Source organism: Petromyzon marinus, chromosome 1 (assembly GCF_048934315.1).
Source record: "Petromyzon marinus isolate PM22_M1 ecotype Great Lakes invasive population chromosome 1, UKy_Petmar_22M1.pri1.0, whole genome shotgun sequence".
Taxonomy (NCBI): domain Eukaryota; kingdom Metazoa; phylum Chordata; class Hyperoartia; order Petromyzontiformes; family Petromyzontidae; genus Petromyzon; species Petromyzon marinus.
In genome coordinates this window covers 19,365,570-19,384,811 of record NC_133667.1, presented here as the reverse complement: position 1 = coordinate 19,384,811, position 19,242 = coordinate 19,365,570, and the positions used below count along the sequence as shown (strand labels likewise).

The window sequence follows — 19,242 nt, the reverse complement described above, 5'->3', positions numbered from 1 at the left end:
CGGGTGATGAGGTCGCGGTAAAGAGGAGTCGCAGCTGATGAGGTCGCGGCTGATGAGGTCGCGGTAAAGAGGAGTCACGGCTGATGAGGTAGCGGTAAAGAGGAGTCACGGCTGATGAGGTCACGGCTGATGAGGTAGCGGTAAAGAGGAGTCACGGCTGATGAGGTCACGGCTGATGAGGTAGCGGTAAAGAGGAGTTGCGGCTGATGAGGTCGCGGTAAAGAGGAGTTGCGGCTGATGAGGTCGCGGTAAAGAGGAGTCGCGGTTGATGAGGTCGCGGTAAAGAGGAAGTTCCCCTTCCTCCCCCCCGTGGTGGCCGTCTTGGTGGCGACTGTCGCCGGCGCCACTGTACACGAGTCGCGCCTCTCGCACCGTGCAGGGGCCTCGCCAGGCGTGGGCCACGGGGGACAGCGGCCTCGTGAGCTGCATGATGATGATGACGATGATGATGCTCCATAACCACGCATGATTATGATGATGACGACGACGATGATGATGATGCTCCATAACCACGCATGATGATGATGATGACGACGACGATGATGCTCCATAACCACGCATGATGATGATGGTGACGACGACGATGATGATGATGCTCCATAACCACGCATGATGATGATGACGATGATGATGATGCTCCATAACCACGCATGATGATGATGATGATGACGACGACGATGATGATGATGCTCCATAACCACGCATGATGATGATGATGACGACGACGATGATGATGATGCTCCATAACCACGCATGATGATGATGACGATGATGATGATGCTCCATAACCACGCATGATGATGATGATGACGACGACGATGATGATGATGCTCCATAACCACGCATGATTATAATGATGACGACGACGATGATGATGCTCCATAACCACGCATGATGATGATGACGATGATGATAACGACGACGACGATGATGATGATGCTCCATAACCACGCATGATGATGATGACGATGATGATGACGACGATGATGATGATGACGATGATGATAACGACGATGACGATGATGATGCTCCATAACCACGCATGATGATGGTGATGGTGGCAACGTTGTACAGTAGGAGGGGCGCAGGGCGGGGCCCGCGCACCGTGGCGCCGCCTTTTCCTCCTTCCTCGCTCACCCCTCGCCTCCTCACTCTCACCTCACCCCTCGCCTCCTCACTCTCACCTCCTCACTCCTCGCCTCCTCACTGTCACCTCACTCTCACCTCACATCTCGCCTCCTCACTGTCACCTCACTGTCACCTCACCCCTCGCCTCCTCACTGTCACCTCCTCACTGTCACCTCACTGTCACCTCACCCCTCGCCTCCTCACTGTCACCTCCTCACTGTCACCTCACCCCTCGCCTCCTCACTGTCACCTCCTCACTCGCACCTCCTCACTGTCACCTCCTCACTCTCTCCTCACCCCTCGCCTCATTCGCACGCTCTCAGCACTCACCTTCGCTCGTCCACCCACAGCCACTCACCCAGCCACTCACCCACTCACCCAGCCACTCACCCACCCTCTCACCCAGGCAGCCACTCACCCACCCACTCACCCAGCCACTCACCCAGTCAGCCACTCACCCAGTCAGCCACTCACTCACCCACTCACCCAGCCAGCCACTCACCCACCCACTCACCCAGCCAGCCACTCACCCACTCACTCACCCACAGCCACTCACCCAGCCAGCCACTCACCCACCCACTCACCCAGCCAGCCACCCACTCACCCACTCACCCAGCCAGCCACTCACCCACTCACCCACTCACTCACTCACCCACAGCCACTCACCCAGCCAGCCACTCACCCACCCACTCACCCAGCCAGCCACCCACTCACCCACTCACCCAGCCAGCCACTCACCCACTCACCCAGCCAGCCACTCACCCACCCACTCACCCTCCCAGCCAGCCACTCACCCAGCCAGCCACTCACACTCTCACCCAGCCAGCCACTCACCCTCCCACTCACCCTCCCAGCCAGCCAGCCACTCACCCACCCACTCACCCTCCCAGCCAGCCACTCACCCAGCCAGCCACTCACACTCTCACCCAGCCAGCCACTCACCCACCCAGCCAGCCACTCAGGCTCTCACCCCACCCACTCACCCTCCCAGCCAGCCACTCACCCAGCCAGCCACTCACACTCTCACCCAGCCAGCCACTCACCCACCCAGCCAGCCACTCACACTCTCACCCCAGCCACTCACCCACCCAGCCAGCCACTCACACTCTCACCCCACCCACTCACCCACCCAGCCAGCCACTCAGGCTCTCACCCACCCCACCCTCTGACGCTCACCACCCCGGATTCGCGCCGTGCGTGCAGTCATCAGAGCCGCCCGCCTCCCCCTTCCCGTCTCCTCGCCTCCTCCGTGCCGCACTACTGACAGCGCAGGTGAGCGTACAGGTGAGATGATGAGGGTCCGGGTGAGCGTACAGGTGAGATGGTGAGAGTCCGGGTGAGGGTACAGGTGAGATGGTGAGAGTCCGGGTGAGGGTACAGGTGAGATGGTGAGAGTCCGGGTGAGGGTACAGGTGAGATGGTGAGAGTCCGGGTGAGGGTACAGGTGAGATGGTGAGAGTCCGGGTGAGCGTACAGGTGAGATGGTGAGAGTCCGGGTGAGTGTACAGGTGAGATGATGAGAGTCCGGGTGAGGGTACAGGTGAGATGATGAGGGTCCGGGTGAGGGTACAGGTGAGATGGTGAGAGTCCGGGTGAGGGTACAGGTGAGATGGTGAGAGTCCGGGTGAGGGTACAGGTGAGGTGGTGGGAGTCCGGGTGAGGGTACAGGTGAGATGGTGAGAGTCCGGGTGAGCGTGCAGGTGAGATGGTGAGAGTCCGGGTGAGCGTACAGGTGAGATGGTGAGAGTCCGGGTGAGTGTACAGGTGAGATGGTGAGAGTCCGGGTGAGGGTACAGGTGAGATGGTGAGAGTCCGGGTGAGGGTACAGGTGAGGTGGTGGGAGTCCGGGTGAGGGTACAGGTGAGATGGTGAGAGTCCGGGTGAGCGTGCAGGTGAGATGGTGAGAGTCCGGGTGAGCGTACAGGTGAGATGGTGAGAGTCCGGGTGAGTGTACAGGTGAGATGGTGAGAGTCCGGGTGAGGGTACAGGTGAGGTGGTGAGAGTCCGGGTGAGGGTACAGGTGAGATGGTGAGAGTCCGGGTGAGGGTACAGGTGAGATGGTGAGAGTCCGGGTGAGCGTACAGGTGAGATGGTGAGAGTCCGGGTGAGTGTACAGGTGAGATGATGAGAGTCCGGGTGAGGGTACAGGTGAGATGATGAGGGTCCGGGTGAGGGTACAGGTGAGATGGTGAGAGTCCGGGTGAGGGTACAGGTGAGATGGTGAGAGTCCGGGTGAGTGTACAGGTGAGATGATGAGAGTCCGGGTGAGGGTACAGGTGAGATGATGAGGGTCCGGGTGAGGGTACAGGTGAGATGGTGAGAGTCCGGGTGAGGGTACAGGTGAGATGGTGAGAGTCCGGGTGAGCGTACAGGTGAGATGGTGAGAGTCCGGGTGAGCGTACAGGTGAGATGGTGAGAGTCCGGGTGAGGGTACAGGTGAGATGGTGAGAGTCCGGGTGAGCGTACAGGTGAGATGATGAGGGTCCGGGTGAGGGTACAGGTGAGGGTCCGGGTGAGGGTCCGGGTGAGGGTACAGGTGAGGTGGTGAGAGTCCGGGTGAGGGTACAGGTGAGATGATGAGAGTCCGGGTGAGGGTACAGGTGAGATGGTGAGAGTCCGGGTGAGCGTACAGGTGAGATGGTGAGAGTCCGGGTGAGGGTACAGGTGAGATGGTGAGAGTCCGGGTGAGCGTACAGGTGAGATGATGAGGGTCCGGGTGAGGGTACAGGTGAGGGTCCGGGTGAGGGTCCGGGTGAGGGTACAGGTGAGATGATGAGAGTCCGGGTGAGGGAGCCCAGGTGGGGGTGCAGGTGAGGGTGCAGGTGGGGGTGCAGGTGAGGGTGCAGGTGGGGGTGCAGGTGGGGGTGCAGGTGAGGGTGCGGGTGGGGGTGCGGGTGGGGGTGCGGGAGGAACTCTTGCGAAGGGTGCGAGTTAAAGAGTGAGGATGCGGACGAGGGTCAGGGTTGAGAGTCCAGGTGAGCCCGAAACCGCGCCTGATGATATATTCACGTACGAGGGGGGCAGCGTTGCTGAGGAATGCGTCGAGTCATTTTGTACGGGCGAATTGCATCGAAGGCAAAACAACATCCTCCATTCGTTTTATGCAAATGACTACAGATGCGCGTTCATGTGAGGCACTGCTTCTCTGGGACATTACTACGAAGCGTTTGCGCGAACGACAGCGGTCGATGTTGTTTGACGGGTTTCCCTCCTCCTCCTCCTCGCCATGGTAATATGGAATGTCCATCACCGTGGGGGAAGAAGTGGTGCCCGCTGGGAACGTCGAGTTGACCGCGTGTTGTTGTTACTCTGCGACACGGACCGTCCAGTGTTTTAAACAAATTGCGTCTTCGTGTGGCCCGTGGAAGCAGTTCCAGTTTGATGGCCGAGGTCGTTAACGCACGCATGTTGAACCCCTTTCGCACACCCGTACGTAGCCAACCGTGCTAATCGGAGGTGCGTGGGGAAGGACAACACACGGAACACAATGATCAGTTCTAAAGAAATGAGTTATCGATCTAGATTTTTTTAAAAAAAGCGCTCCAGTGGCTTCCTGATGTCGGAAGGGAGAGCGTTCCAGACGGCCTCAGGAGCGCGTCTGAAGGCGAGCGATGCGGTAGACCCGGCCGTCTTTGTTCGTCTAAAGCTGCGAGGGTGACGAGTGATTGATGGTTTATGCTCCTTTACGAGATCAGCACGGTATTGTGGTTCATTAGTTGTCAAGCACTTGTGTGTGGAAGCACTTGTGTGTGTGTGTAATGAGTGCTAAGTTAGTAATCAATTCAACGGGCGATTATCTGACTTGGGTGGGTTGCCAAGGTCAGAATTTGGGCTTCTCCTCCATATGCAATCAATGGCATCGTACCACATCGCAGGATGGAGCGGTGTGTGCAACGGTGAGCGCACTAAGATGATGTTTGGGTCATCCGAGTTGGATTCCCACTGCTTAACATCACTGGCCAGAGTCCTTCCCCCTCCATCAACCCGCGTGGTGAAGTCTATGCTCAATCAACCCATGGGGAGGCCCTCATTCATCCAGCAGTGGATTGACAAAGTCATTTATATCGCATCACATCAGTGGTTTTACCTCCACCCAAAGTGATGTTACGTGGCATCGGGTAACATCACCTTTGTTCGTACTGAGACACGTTAAATTACTACAGTGTAAATGGTTGTCAAACTACGAAATTGTCCTATATAAAAAATGCATAATCCGAAACTCAAACGTCATATATACATGTGTATTAACGCAAATTACGAGCTTCATTTATCGCACCTTCAGACTGTTAAAGTTTTATTTTACAAACACTTCGAAATGGGATATTTGTATCACATAGCCTTGAGTCACCCTCCCCCTCGAGTCGCCCTCCCCCCCCTCGAGTCGCCCCCCCCCCTCGAGTCGCCCTCCCCCCCCCCTCGAGTCGCCCTCCCCCCCCTCGAGTCGCCCTCCCCCCTCGAGTCGCCCCCCCCCTCGAATCGCCCCCCCCTCCCCCCTGTCAACCATGGGTTGCGAGTTGACAGCTGTCGAGGCCGGATAATCCTCCAGGTGGAGTGTGACACGTGTTCACATGGGGGGCATGGGCCGCAGTGAATCTGCTGGTGACGTGTTGCGTGAATTGGTGAGAAGCCACAGATGCCATCTGTGTCGTACCTTGGACCCGATTTCACTTCCAGAGAAAGATGTGGAATGTTACCATTGCCTCAGCATAGGAGTACCACCTAATGCTCATTTGAACACGGGGCACTTGAAGTTAGACCTAAATGAACGGTCGAGTGGCAAAAACTTGAATGACCCTATAAACGAAAAACCAGTCTTCATATGACCGATAGCCGCAAGACACACACGGACCACATGGGGTAGGCATGTGGGATGGCCACGCAGCTGGTTCGAATGTTCTGCCTGGCTGTGGAGTGTTGGATTTAGCAATCTAACAAAAAATATCCACGGCAATGTGGAGGAGACCCGTGTCGCAGATTCTGTTATCCCTGGGGTATCCACGATTTTACTCTGTCTGTGCGGTACAACGTGGATAATTATCGTGGATAATATGCATGTGCTGCCATGACTCCTTAACTGTGAAAATTCGCGGATAATAGGAGTCACGTTCCGGTAGCTGTGGGGGTGGTCGGTCTTTGAAGGGCAGCTGCCCTTGAAGCACGTGTTACCGATGTGCCTCTGTGATTCTGTCTCTCTCGAGCTCAGTATTTGTACTGTACCTTGTACATTGTACTATACTCTGTCTCCATTTGTATCTGAGTGAAATATCCATATATTCATTTGAATCTGTTTCTTTGTGTGTTTCCCTCTCTCTCGCGTGGCTTTGTGTGTCTCCGTGTCTCTCTGAATAAGCATAGGGCCACGGATAATAATCGTTTTGCGGAACCATTGCGTCTCTTTCAACTCACTTTTGATCTGCCGGAAGCTGTGGTTGCGCAAAATATTCACAGAAATAGAGCAATCAATGTAGAGTTTCTCCATAAGATTTAATTTTGAATCTTATAAACAGTACAACTTCTTCACATAAAGCCAAAAACAAACGAAGGAGACATGAACGAATAAAATGCACACGCTACTCTGTAGGCAACATAATATGCACATTCTGGAAAAGGCTTCCAAAGTGGACGTTTTAGTGGAATGTTGCTTCTCAGGATATACCAGTTAATCCAGTTTTAGAGCAACAACTCGAGCCAATAAACTTACGGTGCTGTTGTATGCAGCACATTTTTATTATCCAGAGGGACAACTTTAAAACAGGGAAAACAATAAAGATAAAACACAGTTTCCTGCTGAAGGGCGGGCAACAAGGAACTAACGTCATGTTCATCTTGATTACACTCTTGTGCAAGACTGAGCCGCAACAAATATATATTTGATTCGCTGGTACTTGGTCCACTACCACGTATTTTTCCACTTATAAATGTTGCTGCCCTGGCATGAAGCACTATAAAGGGCTTTAGGCAGTGACATGGCCTTGTGGTTCTATCCCGGCCACCCTGATTAAATCTGTGGATGTGTTAACTGTAAATATAGGCAGCATCTCCCCTACAGTGGACTGGACTTTAAAGATCTCGTGACATTATTGACAAGAGTAGACCATTTTCTGCCATCGTCATGGTCCAAATTTGAAACATTACCCCCAATTTACTCACAAATTACTCTTTTGGAATATACATTGCAATAATCGCCCACTACCGAGGAAATGTAACAAGGCACTCCTGAAAAAGTCATGACAATCGGCCTTTCCTCTACAAATAAGTGTAATAAATGAACAAACGAACATCACATACTAAGGCTGCCCTTGCGTTTTCTCCCTTATGGCAGTTTAAGACTATTTCATGGCCGCTCCTGTTCCCCAGGAGTAAAGGCAATGTGCTCTTCATTATTTATGTCATAGTTTCATTGTTTTTTTCAGTTTCATTTATTTGGTATAGCCCTGTGAGCCATTCGGCTCTTGAATCGGGTGCAACCGCAACAAACAAAAAAACAAAAAAACATGAACAAGAAAACATCTTAAAGTGACTTTGTGCATTTGATTGGCCGACTTAGCATGATGAACGATGTAGAGGTGGTGTACATGCGGGTGAACATGCCGGTTGGCGAGGGGGGGGGGGGAGTTTACCTACTGATGGTGTGAAAAGGGAATTTTTAAGAGCTGCGAAAGTTTGGGGTACCACTACTCATGCCATTACTTGGATGATGGCCCACCTGTGCTGATTCCCGAGGGTAAATTGCCGACAACATAATCTTGCCGCCGTTTATTCTGACATTTGTTTTCCCTCTCACACGTTGGTGCTACTGCAGGGAGTCAGTGTGTTTCTTTGAAACTGAACACATTGTTTGGTGATGCTGCCTGCATTTGTGCAAAAACACAAATAAAACAAAACCCTACACATTCGTCAATGGCTGTTTTGGACACATAACAAATGCATGCTCTCGACTGTCTTATCTTTTCGGTTATGTATTCTGCCCGAGTGAGTTTTCATCAGCAATACTGATTTGTAGTAGTCTTATTTTGCAGTTGCACGTGTTATCTTTTTTTTAGTATCGCTCAAATTCTACCTTTGTGTAAGATTATTTGGTTTTTACTTGCATGGATAAAATCCAAATGTACCTTACGCCACCATTCAAAAAAAAGCATGCGCATAAAGGAGACATTCTGTTAAAATATTTTTCCATGTGCGTGCAAACAGTTTGCATAGAAACACATTTTACATGTGGAAATAAAGTTCAGTGTTGGCTGGTGCAAAGCAGAAAGACGTAATCTTGATATGAGCCCTTTGATCACCTTCAAAGGTCCATTTGCACCATTAAGACACTGCCGGGTAGCAGTAACGTACAGTCATACTGTTTGCGTTTACGAAAGTGCTATTATTTCAGACTTGAGCCAATATGATCGTGACAATGCCACGACATCCGCTAACCGTGTTTCGTGTTATATAAGGATATCAGGGCATGCGTTAGTCTACGATGAATCTCATCACAGGCAGTCAACCAATTGAGATACTGCACTGTTCCCATATTACTCCTTGTTTTTTTCCGGTAAAGTCACGTAGGTAAAAAAATCAATAAAATAAATGAAAACTAAATTAAATCACGACGTTTTGGGCGCAACACAAGCGTCCGTCATCAGGTGGGGACAACACACAGCGAGATATGTCAAAGAGATGGCTCTAACACGGGTTTATATAGCTGAGGAGGGTGATAGTCCTCAGTAAAACGTGACCTGACTAAGAAGTATTCTCAGAAGTGCTGAATAATTTACTGCGTCTCCCCCTGTCCAGGAGTAATGTGTGAGGTTATGTAACGTGCCTTGAAAATTTTAATGTTTAATGTATTAATTGTGTCATTTCTTGTATGGATTACATCCATTTATACTTCTAATAAAGATACTAAACAGGAGAGGGCCTGTTTGACTGTATGAAAATTACATTTTAGCCCAACATTCTATGCCCCTTCTGGGTGGCATCGTTTATTTACGGACGCAAACTCTCTATTGTCCAGTTTATCGTGAAATATGTTACGTTTGGCGGAGGTTTTGCAGGTCTTTTTGATGTGTTCAGTGAAACTCCACAAATCGGGTCTGCTGGAACTTTAAAAAATTGCGGAGGCGTTATCGCAGATTCAAGGATTCATGGAATAGTGTCCTCCACACATGAATGTTTATCAAAGGAGCTTAACTATAATAAATGATCAAATGCACTTATAGTTTTGTGTATATTTTATTAAAATGACTGTACATGTAAAGTGCCTTTCAATTGAGGCACAAGGATAAACCTGTAATGGAAGGCCCCTGTAACGCATTGTTTGGGAGCGTTTGCAGAAAAAGAGACTATAAAATAGTTAATTTAATAGCCCTCAAGTTGCGTGGAGTGTGAATGCCCTTGTGTCTATTGCTCATAAGTGAATGTGTATTGCCTATACAGATTTAGTGCTTCAAACTGGATCAGGACAAGTACATTGGTACAGTGGAGGTTTTTGTTCATTGACAATGACCTTGCCAAGACCACCCCACTGCACTCGAAAACTTGGCTTGCACTCTGGTGGAGGCCCATTGGCTGGTTTCATAAAACATTCATTCTGTAGTTGTTTTCCGCCTAACTCTGAGTGCTTTAAATGCGAATAGCCACAGTATTCAAATCCAGGCTCCATATTGTACTTTATATAGTCCCCAAAGCTAATTATATCTGTCACGCGTTTGTGCCTAATTTACCAGCCTTAGTTCGACACACCTGTACACCGGTTGTTGGATGTCTGCATGAATGGATGGATAGTTGAATGCACGAATTAATAGTAAATTAAACCATGAATATTTAATGTCCGGCCCAGAGACACTTGGAGACGGCGTGGAGGCAACACGTGTATTACAACTTTCCCGAATACACACGAAAGGGTAAAGCTGCCCCTTTGTCACCTACCCTATGGAGGTATCTCCTCCGGGCTAATCCTCCCTAGCTGCACGGGGTAGCTAGCCACGACCGGACCCTACCTTGGGTCCGGGGTCTCGTCTGTCGGCAGGTCTCCTCCCGGCATCACGGCTTCCGGCTTCTCCTAACCTGGAGCCCCCCCCCCCTAACCTGTTGGTGGGTCAGGTTTATATTCCCGGCCTCGGGAGCTCCGTCCGCCCCTTTCCACGCCTCCCTTCTCGGGCTTCTTAGAGGGGTCTCGTCTCAGCCCCAGGGGCCCCATACCCTTCGGAGGCTGGCACTGCACGCAGGGCACGGCGCTCTTCCTGCACCGCTGTTGGCGGCGTGAGCGGCGCGTGCCTCGCTCGCCCTCACACAGGACCGGCTTGATGTATCCTGCAGTGGCATCAACAGATGCCACTACAATTACACAATGGTTGAAATGTATAAAACGATGCATGGGTCAATGAATGAACAGTTGAATGCATGAGCTAATGGATGAATGCATGAATGAACGGATGAATAAATTAATTTCATGAATGAATGCGTGCAGGCTCTGCTGAGACGCCAGTAGCGGGTGGATCCCACTGCCGCTGTACCTTCAAGCGATCTCCGAGTCTGCGTCCACGGTCTCTTTTAGTGTTGTTCATTTTGGCGTCATGTTAAAAAAAAGCGCGGATAACCCTCGGACAGTCCAATGAATGTGACGAAACTCCCCTCGTTCATAAAAAAACAAAAATCAGGACGATAAGCTGATCGGCAAGGCGTTACGGAAATAATTCGGAAAATCACGGATAATATGACTCAATGGTGTTGATAAAGAGATTTCCGCGGACCATTTTGGTTGGTACCGCTGATAATAAGGATCATGGGTAATGGGGCTGTGGATAGGTGGGGTCCTACTGTATGCAGGTCCAGCGTGGACAGTTATAATAATGTGTTTCGAGCCATGCCCAGTGCTGAATGGTTTGGTGCCCCCTGCAGTGTGCTTTTCTACATTCTAGGACAACATTGTCAGGCATGGTGTAGTGCAGCAATATTCATAGTTGTACTGTACCTAAATGCTGTCAATGTCTACACTTCCCATCTTCTCCATACAGCGCAGATCGCACTGGCCAACGTGGTCAAATATGGTCAAATACCCCCTATTACCTGTACTTTGTTGGGAGGCCCTATTACCTGTACTTTGTTGGGAGGCCCTATTACCTGTACTTTGTTGGGAGGCCATATTACCTGTACTTTGTTGGGAGGCCATATTACCTGTACTTTGTTGGGAGGCCATCATGCAGCAGTGGATTGACAAAATAGCCGTACATGTACTTAGGAATAATAATACATTTTGCACATTTGGTAACACGTCACTCACAGACACACACCCCACTCTCAAACATCACTCACACTGCTCTCAAACGTCACTCACACACGCTCCACTCTCATACATCAAATATATACTGCTCTCAAACATTACTCCAGACACACACACTGCTCTCATACATCACGTACACACTGCTTTGAAACCGAAAAAGATCCCCTACTATAGCCTTAACAAACTGTTGTCCTTTATCAGCGACGCCGACACGGCACACACGGAGGGGTGGGTGGCCAGCACCACGTTCGACCGTATTTTCCTCCCTCGTGGCAATGTTTGCACACCGCACCAGGTACTAATTTGAAACGGAGTCGACCTAGGGGAGACCCAGGACCGGTTCAGATAATCGTCACTGGTGTCGACCATCAACGGGGAATCCAACTCGGGTCGCCGGTTTCGGAGCGCAGCGCGTTAGCCACTGTGAACCTTTAAAAGTGTGACGTGAGCTTGATATCGCGTTCATGCTGTAAATGGTTTGGGGAGTGTTATTATTTGTATTTGTTTTTTGTTGCCGCCGATAAATTTACGTTTGTAAAAGAACCAAAGCCCTTGTGCATTGGTGCCGATTTCCAGCCCATTGCTGAGACTCGGGAAGTGGCTTGCTTGGTATTGGGAGCTGTAAATTTGTAAACTGTGTTAAAGACTTTCTGCCAGCCAATCACGGCCCCATTGTGTCCCTCTGCAGTAATGTGATCAATGAGATTGTGGTACACTAAAAAAAGAACCCCACTGTGCCACCGCTCCCCACTCAGACACACACTGCTCTGAAATATCATTCACCAGTTTTTACACGTAGGCTTTCGTGACCAATATACGACACATTTATATGTATGCGATCTAACGCAAAAAAAACCCTCCATCATTCTCCACCACGTATCTATGGGACCTTTTTGCCAGTATCCAGAAATGATTTAAAAAAGATCAAAAAGCAATAGGCTGTCTTTGGTGTAGGCCACTCAGTTTCAAATACACCGCGTATATAATTATCAGAGCATGTTTGTTTACACGTGTTTGAACATCGTAACACTACCCTGTGTTATTGCCAAAAACGAGTAAAACCTATTCTTATCTTTCGTCATTCACCACGGCGCTTGTGCCATGGCTATGTGCACGTGACGGCCACGTGAAGTGTCGAACGCCCGCTGATAAGAGGTCACAGGACAGATCCAGCAGGTGCCATGGGTTTGACTGACTGAGATGACTGGCCGATGCACCGCCTGTGCCCCCCCCCCCTTCTATATACCTGTCAAGCCTCATCAGTGCCTACCTTAAATTTTGATTTTAAACTTTCGTGACTGCAGGAATTCAGGCGACCGCGCTTGTGTTGCGATCGAAACGTGGTGAGTTTTTTTGTTTTTCATTTCGTTGTTTTCTATCTACGTGACTTTACCGAAAGAGACAAATAATATGAGTGCCTACCTTATTACATACCTTATTGGTCACCCCGTTCCCTTAATATCAACGTTCATCCTACGAAGTCCCATTAAAAGGGGGAAACACAAACAAATGGACAAAAACAAAAAATTGCCATATTGAAATGACTGTACGCCGTATGGACCTGAAAACTCAATTTCCCTGTGGGGCCGTCCATAAATGACGTCACGCACCTGGGGGGGGGGTCAGACATTTGTGACGATGTGTGACGAAGGGGGGGGTTTGAGAAATGTGACGTCACATCAAAATGCGCAACTTTAAATAAATATAGACAACACGGTCTACTTAATTAAATAGACTTTTTAGTAAATGATTTCTCCTACAACATCAGAGTGCAGCGCCACATTAAATACGCACTACAGTGACAATAGTTTAAAGCGATTTGAAGCATGTTTTATGTTTGGGGGGGGCAGAGCTTTTTGACGTCATATTTGAGGGGGGTCTGACTTTTTGTGACGCCGTGTGACGAAGGGGGGGGGGGGTCAAAAAATCGTCCAAAATCGCGTGACGTCATTTATGGACGGCCCCTAATGTTTCTAGTGAATACTTGGGGGGGGGGGGGGAAATCATCCAAAGGTTAAAAACAATAATTTACAAATGCAGTCGAGTAATAACTGACTGCATTAATAACAAAGTGTACCACCGCACAAGCTGTCATCGGTACAATCTTCAGATAAGTATAATAATGATTTAACTAGGAAAGCCTCCGTAAGTTTCAAGTAATTTGTGGATCTGTGGCTAAATATGCCGTGGGAATACTCTTGTTATTTACAAAAGTAGAAGCAATTAATAAATACAGTATCTCACTTGCATTTTACTATTACTGTCAAAAAGCCACTGAGTCCTTGTTCCAATGAACAATTGGATTATCACTTCCCGCCATCGACAGCCCTGTGGTGGACATTCCACTGAGATGGTAATTATTGTGCTGGGTATTCAAGCCAAAGGAATGTCATTAAAGAATGTCTGCAATTAGGGGCCGTCCATAATTGACGTCACGCACCTAGGGGGGGTGGGGGGTGGTCAGACATTTGCGACGATGTGTGACGAGGGAAGGGGGGGTTTGAGAAATGTGACGTCACATCAAAATGCGCAACATTAAATAAATATAGAGAACACGTTCTACTCAATTAAATAGACTTTTTAATAAATGTGTTCTCTTACAACATCAGAGTGCAGCGCCACATTAAATACGCACTACAATGACAATAGTTTAAAGCGACTTGAAGCATGTTAAAAATTTTGGGGGAGGGGGGTGGGGGCAGAGCTTTGTGACGTCATGTTTGAGGGGTGGGGTCTGACCTTTTGTGACGTCGTGTGACTTGTGGGGGGGGGTCAAAAATCGCGTGACGTCATTTATGGACGGCCCCTAACATCAAAAGCTGAAAAGGGTGTATGCCACGTTTAAAATGAATTTAACAAATGTATTGACATGAGTGACATTTATTTCGCGCAAAATTGTTAAACGAAGCATATTAAATAAGTGCAAACGTGCCAACTGAAGAAGACAGCCTTTACTCAGGTGGAGAGAAACCGGTTTTTAACTGATCCAACCTGGCAAACAACTTATATTTAAATATTGGGCTTGGTGCGTGTAAACCAGGGATTGGATACAAATGCTTTTTTTCCCCAACTTAAATTATTTTAATCCTCTCTTGTCTCTAAGAGGCATCACTTTTAACACTGAAAATATATAAATGTGTCCATATGAATTGAAAACCTAGGTTTAACTCTGGTGTTAACCAAAAGACAAGCATCTGTCTTGTCGCACAGAAGACATTCAGGTTGCACGAGTATCGGTTCAGCCCTCGGGACATTCTATTTGCGTAAGAGGGTGGGGGGAATGTTCTTCCTGCAAAGGTTGACTGGAAACATACACACAACCACTGCTCTTCTTCTTTGTCACGGTATGGACATGCCACACACACCACTCTCACACATTTATGGCAGATTCTAAACCATTGATGCTGCTATTCTAACCAAGGCTTAGGTGCGGTAGATTTTGTATTTGTTTGCCAAGGATATAAAGTCTGAAGGAGCCAACGTTACCAATGGCTCAAATACGGTAATGTATTATTGCATATATTTTAAAGTCTTGTGCATAAACTGGGATATTAAATTGTATACATACAACCAATCCCAAATTCACAGGCGTTTACAATAACCGTATTGCATCTAACTTTAACATATACGTTAAATCTTGACTTAAAACGTTCGTGACTGCAGGAATTCATACTCTTTGGGTCTTTCGGTAAAGTCACGTGGATAGAAGAAAAATTATAAAAAAAAATCACGACGTTTCTATCGCAACACAGGCAATCGCCGTCAGGGGAAAAAATACAGCAGGCCTGATTTTTATTGTTATGTTTCTATTTACGTGACTTTACCGAAAGACCCAAAGAGTATATAGGTTAAACTGAACCGTGATCAAAATGTGTTATAAAATGATATTTTCGCAAAAATCTAGGGCTGTAGCATGTCGTACAATATAATGACTCCTAGGTAGTCAATTTTACGTGGTCCAAACTGGGCAAATTTTCACAGAGGAAATTAAACCAGTTTCGTGCAACATTTTATTACAATAGTGAAAATTGTCGTTTGCAAACTGTTGCAGAGTATAATCCATCCCAAGGGGGTCGTTTATTCTCAAATGTTTTGGTTAGAACGGTTGTATTATGCAAACAAAACTGCGTGTTGTAAATATGTTGTCAACTGTATATTAATATATCGGTAAACTACGTAAATCAGCTTCACAATGGAGGACATTTCTATATGCAGATGAATTGATGTTTGACCAGGCCATGGAAAGTACTAAACCGTAAGAATAAAATTCAATGCAGTTGATGTTGATGATTATTAAATGGATAAAATTACTCCTTGGCAAACAACATTGTTGATAAGATGGTGGTGGCAACCACAGTGGTTACTTTAAAGTATATTTTATTATTATTGAGATATAACTTGACAATATATTTTAATGTTTGTAAGGGTACATGTGTCTATCAATGTAGCTTCAACACTGAGTTTTTGTATATTTTTTTTAATTATGAGTTTTTGTATATATTTTTTAATGTAGTTAATGCGTTTTGCAAGTTACCCATGAGCAATTCTCATTTAAGTCTTAAAACGAATTCTCATGAGGGTCTGCTTATATGCTTAGACATGTTTGTTTCATGCCTCTCATTGCGGTAATGGTATAAAGGGCCTGCTACCGCAATGGTGAATGTTCAATTGGCGTTTGATTTTTGGTAACAGCCAATGCCTCCAGCCTGTATCAGGGTTAATCGCCCGTGATTTTTTTTAGCGAGGCTTTCACAGCCTCTAGACATTGCAACTCACTGTGGTGCATCTCCCACTTTTGCCTATAGTCTCCATGGCAATGCAAATTAAGCCCTTACACATCATACGCATGACTAATGATTGCCGAAGGTATCCCGATGTATCTGAGAGCTTTTAAACTGAGCTTAACCTCTTGGAAAAGATATATCATAAGTCATGTTACATTTACTGTCTGCAGAAATAATTTCAAGATCCACGCACACTTTAACAAACCAAAAAAATCCTGCTTCTTTGCACACTGAATGGCACGCAACGAAGCATGCAAATATATACCTGCTTAAAAGTTACATTGAGGCACTGGAACACGTGGCTTAGACAAGACATGTCGTCTAAAAACATGGTGCAAACTGTGAAGAAAAGTAAGTAGATTGGACAGCACATGCACCCGATGTTCAAGAATAGTCACAGATTTGTAGCCAAGGAATGGATCGCGTTCGAGAGGTCGTGCACTGAAGAGATGGATCAATTAAACCAGATCCTGTGCAAGTGTTGGGTAGATTATTACATTATGGGATTATTACAGATGGTGGTGGAAACTTTGCGGGGCCTTCATTCAGCAGTGGAGTAATCATGGCTGATGATGTACACTCTGTACATGCATGTTGTAAATGGGTTGAAATGTTTCGATTTAAAGCTTTCGTGACTGCACGGATTCATCTTCTTTGGTTCTTTCGGTAAAGTCACGTAGAATGAGAACAAAATAATAAAGTAAAACGTCGTGAGATTTTTATTGTTTTATTTTATTATTTTATTCTCATTCTACGTGACTTTACCGAAAGAACCGGGTTGAAATGTGTAAACCAATTCCTAATGTCGACGAGTGACAGGCTGCCACAGCCATTGATATCGTCCGAGCACAAAATGGTGGGCAGTGAGGTGGCAGAGTGCCTCAGGGGTCACGTGCTCATGTTCACTTAGCTGAGCCCCACCAAGTTCATTGTTTCTATCCAGGCAGTCACCCGCCATTCAGTCAGGTTTCAAGTGCGGCCAGCTTATTAGTTTCTAAGTAATCATTAACAGCGGTTGTGGAGAATATACGTGACAAAGCAAACAAGCAAACATTTTCGCCTTCACATATCCGTCTCCATATCAAAACAATTTCTTAACCCGTCAGCTGCAGGCCCTCTCGGAGTGCATAATTTCAGCAGCATTGTTTTAAGGCAAGCAAACTCTGGACAAGCTTTGATATATATTCTCATCAGCAGAGTCAGCCTTGCCAAGTGCATGAGTCTCAGTTCGATCACCGTTAAGAGCTGAATAGAATTGGTTTTACAGACGTGTATGTGGCATGAGTGTCAGATTGAAGAGACTCCGATGGTAGTGCCTTGTTGTCATCTTCCAGGCGCTGATGTACTGCCCTCTGCGAGAGTTCCAATTTAAATCTTAACTAAGGATTTTAGTTATCCCAAAATATTTTCACCTGAAGGTCGTAGGCTTGATGCGTTCCTAACTTGTATTTGGCCTGAGCTCTTCCACCTTCCACTGCAGCAGGCAGGGTGGGATGCGGCATATGCACTCCAGTTTGAATGTATGGGAGGTGAAATACTTGGTTCACTGATAGGAATTATATATATAAATGTGGTCAAAAGTGTTTGTTTTGACAAGAGCCTGGTAATAAGCACGAGCTGTAACAAGAGAAGGGACCGCAGACCGAAGCCCGAACTCAGTGCCCCTGGGTTTAGGGAAGGTGAGAAACTTTGGCTCACTGCCCCACTCGCGTAGGGATTGCGAGCAGGAACGTAATGTGGACACAATATTATTGAAAGCATTGTAGAACATCAGGAGGTGGAGCGGTGGCACAGTGGTTGGCATACTCTGCTGTTAACCCGGTAAACTGAGTAAAATTTGAGGCCGTGGTTAATGTCAGCGGCAGGTGATATCCAGTCCTTTAACCCGCACTGACCAGCGCGAATGCGTGATCAGACAACCCCTAAGGCCTACACGGGGTGAGGGGAGGCTTTCATACAGCAGTGGACTGACATGCATGCTGGGAATGAGAGGGGGCTGTAATTGTATTTTTTTATGGAACATTAAGCTGAGCCTGCCCTATAAGTAAAAATAAATAAGCCTCTGCGTTGTAATGGTTGGGCGTCCAAATAAACAAAAAAATAGTTTTTCAGACTTTACGAGTTGTAGGTGCAGACCCGCCTATTATTGTGCCACATTCAGCCTTCTGTCATTTCTCGTTAGAAAGCTGAAAGTAACAATCACCTTACATTTACAGCTCTGTGTTACACTGCTAGACAAAAGCTGCCCCACACCATATAGTTCATGGAGTTGTTTGACCATACTTCACAACGATGGTCAGTAAGGGTTACTCAAAGGGTTTGGATGTCGAGGACCGGTTCATTTATCACTCGCCACTGATGTTAGCATTGACTAGGAATCTTCTACCTCAGGGCTCTGGGTTCATAGCGGTGTGCACCGACTACTCCACCACCGCAGTGGTTAGTGCACTGCACTATGGGAGGAGGTCATTATTTACTTATCTCATAGTCCAAAGCTCAGTTTTGTCAATTACTCGTATATTACAGTACAGTTTCCTGTAGAGTGTATATTGCTCCCCTTGTATTTACCATGAGTTTTCCCTTACGAATTAAATGTCACCTTGTTCATGGCTTACTCGGTTAAATGAAGAACATTTCGATATGGCTGAGTGGTACAAGGATCATAATAATTAACCAGGACCGCTGCAGTTCTGTGCTTGAATCTGGATAGCCACCCGTGATTAAACTGATTTCATAGCTATAGTGACTTAACGGTCTTACTAAAGAATAAACAATCTATCGCATTAAATTAGGGGCCGTCCATAAATGACGTCACGTGATTTTGGACGATTTTTGACCCCCCCCAGTCACGGCGTCATAAAAAGTCAGACCCCCCCCCCTCAAATATGACGTCACAAAGCTCTGCCCCCCCCCCCCCCAAAAATGACAATAGTTTAAAGCTTCAAATCGCTTTCAACTATTGTCATTAAGTAGAACGTGTTGTCTATATTTATTTAAAGTTGCGCATTTTGATGTGACGTCACATTTCTAAACCTCCCCCCCTCGGCACACATCGTCACA

General features: G+C 47.3%; 1 protein-coding gene across 4 annotated transcripts in view; it reads left to right on the top strand.

The window, feature by feature from the left end:
* Positions 1-2,272: 2,272 nt before the first annotated feature.
* LOC116950069 (uncharacterized) overlaps positions 2,273-19,242 on the top strand; it is a 30,900-nt gene continuing 13,930 nt past the window's right edge. Inside the window, exon 1 of one of the 4 annotated variants that reach the window (XM_076073062.1) lies at positions 2,273-2,400. Coding sequence is in view for 1 of the 4 variants with exons in the window: in XM_032967531.2 (XP_032823422.1) it covers positions 14,887-14,900 (14 nt within the window). In the remaining 3 variants the exon portion in view is untranslated. The other 3 variants (XM_076073040.1, XM_032967803.2, XM_032967531.2) reach the window with 3 other exon arrangements.